This window comes from Echinops telfairi, unplaced genomic scaffold, assembly GCF_000313985.2.
Source record: "Echinops telfairi isolate 266 unplaced genomic scaffold, ASM31398v2 ScPeMD7_7420;HRSCAF=8458, whole genome shotgun sequence".
In the NCBI taxonomy this organism is placed as follows: domain Eukaryota; kingdom Metazoa; phylum Chordata; class Mammalia; order Afrosoricida; family Tenrecidae; genus Echinops; species Echinops telfairi.
Window position 1 is genome coordinate 345362 of NW_022111320.1, and position 6742 is coordinate 352103.

General features: G+C 43.6%; 1 protein-coding gene across 2 annotated transcripts in view; it reads left to right on the forward strand.

The window, feature by feature from the left end:
- The window catches only part of MME (membrane metalloendopeptidase), a 117308-nt gene that overhangs the window by 47374 nt on the left and 63192 nt on the right, over positions 1-6742 (forward strand). For both annotated transcript variants that reach the window (XM_045297587.1, XM_004704133.2), the window contains exons 4-7: positions 2390-2551; positions 3441-3521; positions 3605-3700; positions 3842-3960. In XM_045297587.1, the coding sequence (XP_045153522.1) occupies positions 2390-2551; positions 3441-3521; positions 3605-3700; positions 3842-3960 (458 nt within the window). The remainder of the gene's footprint in view (positions 1-2389; positions 2552-3440; positions 3522-3604; positions 3701-3841; positions 3961-6742) is intronic.

A 6742-nucleotide genomic window follows, 5' to 3' on the forward strand; every position in this document is an offset into this window, starting at 1 on the left:
GGTACTGACAGCAAAACAAAGTGGTGTCTTAGCAAGTTTAATCTCTGAAAGATGTGCGCAATATGTAAGAGAGGGAGATAGGACTAGCCAGAATTCTTGTCCCAGAAATTTGGAAGACAGCTACCTGAAAGATATCCTTATGTGTGCCCACTCCAATGAAAGAAGACTTCAAGGATAGTGAACTTGTCTAACAATATCCCGTGCAAGTAAAATTTTGCTGAAGGTAATTCAAAAACAGTTGCAGCAGTATTCGACAGGGAGCTACCAACAATCCAAGCTGGATTCAGAAGAGGCCATGGAATAAAGGCCCTGCTTATGTAGGGATCTTGGCTGAAAGCCGAGAACACCAGAACGATCAGCCCAAACTCATGGCCGTTGTGTTGATGCCTACTCATAGCAACTCTATGGGGCAGGGTAAAGCTGCCCTGTGAGCTTCTGAGAGTGCAACAGGAATAGAAAGACCCATCGGTTTACCTTTGGAGTAAAAGAGCTTCGAACTATGGAGCTTTCAGATTGCAGCCCAACATGTAACCACGATGCCACCAGAGCCCTCCGGGAGCAATAGACAACATCATGATAAGTGGAGACAAGTTTGAAGTTGTCAAGGATTTCATTTCCATGGATTCACAATGGATGGGAATGGAGTAACAGTCAAGAGATCCAACAACACATTGCATTGGGCACAGCTGCTGTATTAGACCTGTAAGTGTTGAAGAACAAAGGTGTTCCTTTGAGAAATAAGGTGTGGCCGACCCAAGCCCCGATGTTCCCATCACCTTGTATGCATGTGAAAGCTGGGCAGTGGATCAGGAAGACCGGAGAGGACTTGATGCATTTGAATCACGGTGTTCACAAAGAAAATGGAAAGTCCCATAGCCAGAATGCTCTAGTGGAGTGATACGTTGAACGTGTTCTTAGGAGAGATCAACCCCTGGGAAAGTACATCATGTTTGGTAAAGTAGAAGGTCATCGAAAAAGAGAAAGGCCCTCAGCGAGATGGATTGACACAGTGGCTGCCACAATGGACTTGAACGCATCGACAATGTGGAGAATATCACAGGCCCAGGCAGTGTTCCATGTCACTGTGCACAGGGTAGCTGTAAGGCAGAACCCCCTGATGGCACCTCGTGACAGTAACAGCAAGATGAATGCTTGCACAGTGTCTCGTCAAACAGGAGAGTGAAGATATAAAGTAGATTATAGAAAAAAAGAAATAGTGACTCAGATAAGTCCCAGAGTAAGGAGACATACAGATCTACCCAAGGTTTTGGACTGCAGAAGGGCTGACTATGGTTTGTGAAAATTATTGTGCTGTGCACAAAGTAATAAAATCCAAGGAAGGAACTGGCTGGGAGGCAGCGGATAGACCAGAAGGCGGATGGTGAGAGGGCTTGAAGCTCAATTGGAAAACAGGTTTACCAAACCAAGCAGAAAACCTCCCCCAGCACAGCAATTGTGTGAAGTTTTTGTCTGTCAGTTAATTGATTGAATCAGAAAAAAATGTTTTCAAAAGCTTGTTTGAGTGGTAACATTATCTTGATATAATAAATTCTCAGATTCTCTATTGCTTTTTCTGCCAAAGAATTGAACTTGGGTGAGAACAAACAGTGGGGGAAGTGACAGGGTTTTCTCTAATTATTGCACAAAGAGAAATTTGGGGCCTCGGACCTTGCTGTGCATATTTTCTTCTCCTCGGTGGCAATAATTCGTGTTTTGGGTATCTTTCTTATACCTATAACCAAGCTGATTGGAAATCCCCAACATTGGTTGATTGAGGTTCTCAAAGACAGAAGACTGGATGTAACAAAAACGAACAAGTGCAAACAGGTGATTTTAGAATGACAGCTGCTCCCTAAACCAGTGCAAATCAGATGTCAGATGTGAATTGCACACATTTTGTAAGCCAAGTCCTAGAAGTAACAACTGTAGGTTTAGATCTCCACAAAATGGAACTACTCTCCATGAACAGTTCCTGATCTGTTCAAGTTCACAGCGCTTTTGTCCCAATGCCGTGAAGAAGAGAGTCAGCATTTCACGTTACCCACAAGGTTAACATTATGTTAACCCTAGACCCAGGACAGTCAAGGCAAAAGAGTCTCCCACTTGCTCGTCTTCTTTTGCATTTTCCTGAGAGAGGAACAAGTGAGAGCTTCAGCTCTGTGAGAAGAACAGGAAGGAGAATCCAAATCTTCAAGAATAAACTGTTCAATAGAGTTAAAGTTAAGGAGCACGTACTCATCATTTCATGGGAATCAGTCACGTAGGTTCAAACGAGGAGCATCAGTCCAGCTGACTTGATAATAAAGATGAAACAGTGTTCCTTTTTGTCTATCCCTGGAAAGTATTCAACCTTAATTTCTAGCTGGTTCTTTTGTCTGGTCTTTTTCAGCTGCTCGCATGATCGAGAACTTGGACACCACTGTTGAACCCTGTACGGACTTTTTCAAATACGCCTGTGGGGGCTGGTTGAAACGCAACATCATTCCTGAGACCAGCTCACGTTACAGTAACTTTGAGATTTTAAGAGATGAACTGGAAGTTGTTTTGAAGGGTGAGTTGTTTGTTTCTCTTACTATTGCAACCTGGCCTCCCACTGTTAAAACACCACTGTTAGCCATCGCTGAGAAAGTCAATAAACCCTCCAGATTTTGTGGCCCATGAGTCACCCAAGGTGAGTAGGCACTGACCTGGGCATGCTGCCAGTGCTTAGCAGTGCTGACTTTATTTGCAGGTGCGCACAGAGTAAATTCTATAGCTTCCTTCTCGACACTGTCTTTACACTATTTTTACAGGAGAAAAAAATTAAATATTTGCTACTCAAACACCACTACCATGGATTCCTACCCCTGCTTGGGTTAGCCAGTGGACTAACTGGACGTCACTGGATGCCTTGCTCTAGATGACTCTGCGGAGTTCGTGCACTTACTCAGTGCAAGCACTTTCCCTTGGTGGTTAGGAAAGCCCCTATTACCCTCCACCCTCTGCTCTCTTCCCGAAGGAACTTTGTACAAGAACAGTCCTGGCTAGTTTCTAACATCTAAACAACAGCACAATTCATCGGGAGCATGAAGTGTAGAATCCCATGAATTATTTTCTAGCCATCGCGTGTACCATCCACGTTAAAATTTAAATTCCTTTGCACTATTTGTTTTCTTTTTAATCTTGATTTCACCAGATCAGTACACGTCACTGTTGTCAACAACAACAAATGAGAATCTAGTCAAAATGACTTTTATCTAGCGTGGCTAATGAAACTAAATCCCAGTTCTGCTCAAAGAATAACAATCTGATAAGGGGTCTAGTTTATCCTCGAAGAGACAGGAAGGAGTGAATTTGCATACAGTGAAACCGCTTTTTTTTTTAACCCACATTGAAAATGTTAATTACAGCTGCAAATGAAGTATCATGCTGATGCATTTCATTAAATGTCCTATTTTCAGATGTCCTTGAGGCGCCTAAACCGGAAGATATAGTAGCAGTACAGAAAGCAAAAACACTGTACAGGTCTTGCATAAATGAATGTAAGTGCTTTTCATTCGACCTCCTTTTGAGATCCAAACTATACAGAAACTTCCTATTGAAGTTATCTTTGTTCTTGTCAAAGCTGCTATTGACAACCGAGGTGGAAGTCCTTTACTTAACCTGTTACCAGACATCTATGAGTGGCCGGTTGCAACAGACAACTGGGCACAGGCATACGGTAAGGCAGTTTTCCTTCTTTCTTATTAAAAAAACAGGCTAGCTAAATATAAATTCCATATTAAAATATGCATTATTTTATATTTTGTTTGGGTATGAATGTACTAAAGCCTCTAAAGAGATGTGCCTTTCATTATTTTAGGTGCTTCCTGGATGGCAGAGAAAGCTATTGCAAGACTGAATTCAAAATATGGGAAAAAAGTCCTTATTAATTTCTTTGTTGGCACCGATGATAAGAACTCCAGGAGCCATATAATTCATGTAAGTTTGTGAAGCAGACAGCCAGAGCTATCTTTAAATTGCCATAAAATGTCCCCACACATTGTTATTGTGGATTCTCAGAAACTGCATCTTCTCATTCGAACCACACAAGGTAGCAAAAAATTCACAGGAAATCTCAATTCTACAAATATTTTCTTAATGTTCTGCTTTAGATATTCATATTTTCTACTACTTTGGCTTTAGATTTCCCTACCTTCATAAGACAAAAGCCAAAAAAGCACTAAGAACTGAAGGGCCCTGAACTCCTCCTACGTAGAGAAAGAACTCCATCTCTCTGTATATTTATATAAGATACCAGCTCTGATCCAGAGAAGCTCTGCTAGTCTGGAAAGCAGAAATTCCCAATTACTTAAAAAAATAAAAACAACAAAATAAAATAACAAACTTTAAAATGTAGAAAAGGGATTGTGAACATAGCTTTGGTTTTCGCCACGAAATGTCTGCCCTGCTTTTTCCATAAAGTAACTAAAGGCCATTCTTTCAGAGTGGCTTTATTGGAGTTTTTGAGAAAGGTAAATGATTTAGGTGCCATCCAGGAAAAAGATTAATAATTAATACCCCAGATGGATTGGGGGTGGGAGGGGGTGTAATTTTTCAATATGTCACCTATTAGAATATCTAAGTCAAAAGTTACAGTTCAGAGGGACAGAACACTGGTACGTAGATCCTTGTGTCATTTTTATTAAAATCAGGAAGCGATTGAACCAGTTCTCCCAGGTGGTTGCGAGATCCAGGGAAGTACCGAATGTGGAGGGCCGGAGAGCTGGGAATGAACAGGGACTTCCTTGAGGAGCTGCCTTCTGGCTTTCCATAGCTTCAGGGTGTGTTCGCGGCTGCAAGCAGTCTCACTTTGGACCATCACGTGCTTGACTCCCCTCGCCTCCTCATCAGACCGTGAATAATAGGCGGAGCACACGCTCTCCAATCAAACTAAGTGCGCCCTTTCTTCTTCAGTGCGTGCCCGCACCCCTCCACTGCAGAGCAGCTTTGCCGAGGGCAAAGGAAGAATCTCCCCTGCTTTCCTAAGACAGGGGACCACAAAAAAATCCTGCTGGAATTTTCACTTTTCCACACCCCGATGAACTTGAAAGCTATGAACTCCTCCCATCTATTGGAATGGACCCCCACTGACAGTGGAAGTAGAACAGGAACCCCCTCTCGCAACCATGGGTGGATACACTGACTCCTCACTTTGCGACTATCTCATTATCTGTACATTTCACATGTATAAGAAATATTAAAGAAAAAAAATTGAACAAAGGAATTTAAATTTTTATATGGCTGATACTCTTGATGGCTGGAAAATTTAAAATATATGTCTATTTTACTGTTTTGCACATTAGTGGTCTGCATTTAGCAGGAACAAATGTTTCCTTGAAAAGGAAACTCTGGGAAGGATACTCCTATTGCACAGTATTGCACGGCTCAGAAGAGAAGAAGTGTGGTCTCCCTGAGCCCCCAAGGTGACAGACCAGAGAGGAGGCTGAAGAGCTGTCAGCAGTGCCTGGTGGGTCCAGATTCCCACAAGGGGCTGAGGCCAGGCCAGAGGCAGCCAGTATCCTGAAAGGAGGCTGCCCTCTGGGCCAGGGGGATAACGAGACATTCGGATCTAGTCCCAGCTCTCAGCCACAAATAGTGACATGGATGGGCCAACCCCTGGTCCAGGGGGAGACCTGGAATGGGCCATTTCGATGTCCAGAGGCCATATCAGCTGCCCAGCACCCTTCTATTTTCTCAAGGGCCTCTCCTAAGGGGACACAAGTAAGGGCAGAGAAGGCTACCAGAATGAAGGTGGGGCCAGCAAGTGAATGGCCATTGGCCACTGCGATTTAAGGTCAGGGACAGAAGCTGGGCTTGGAACTTCATGGCCTCTTTAGGAAGTGCTGGATTGTTTATTCCCATGAAGACATGAGACTAACACAGAGGGGGCAAGATCATCCCCATGATTTAAATGATATTGAAGTAAAGGACTTGCAAGGAGTAGGGGTCTGGAGGGAAGGGTCAGCAATCATCATGCACTTCCCTTGTAGCACCCACGGGGGTCCTTTTGAGGTCTTTGAGGGGATGAATCAAGGCCAACCATCTTGAAAATACTGTGAGAACAAGAGAGACGGGGATCCTGTGGATAGGGAGGGGGTTAGTCCTGAGGCCACCCTGGCTCTGGAAGACGAGTGGCCCTCCCTTTCAGGCAGAGCTCTACTCAGGAGATGCCGAAGGGATGAAGGTGGGTGTAACAGGGGGCTTCGGACGGGGTCCAGTGGGAAATACACAATCCAGGTGATGGGGTGATGTGATGTGGCGGTCCTCCTTGTCTTCATAATGCCAATGTTCACATCATCACCTGGTACTTTCAATCGAACCATGTCAATAAGTGAGGAGCGAATCTCTTCAAGTCGCAGGCAGGATGAGGTGCTATATGTGTCAGTTTAAGTGCTTCCCAATTCTAGATGCTAACACGTCTTCATTCATTTCCACTTTCTGTTGAATGTGAAAAAAAAAATCACTGGGACACTCACATTTTTCAGAGTCTGGAGTGGAGCCAAGTAGAAGCAGGGAATGGTCCAGTGAGAGACATCATTCTTGGCGGCACCCTTTTTTAAAAATCATTTTATTAGGGGATCAAACAATTCTTCTCACAATCCATACATACGTCAATTGTGTAAAGTACATTTGTTCATTCATTGCCCTCATCATTCTCAAAACATTTGCTCTCCACTTAAGCCACTGGCATCAGCTCCTCATTTTTCCCCTCCCTCTCCAC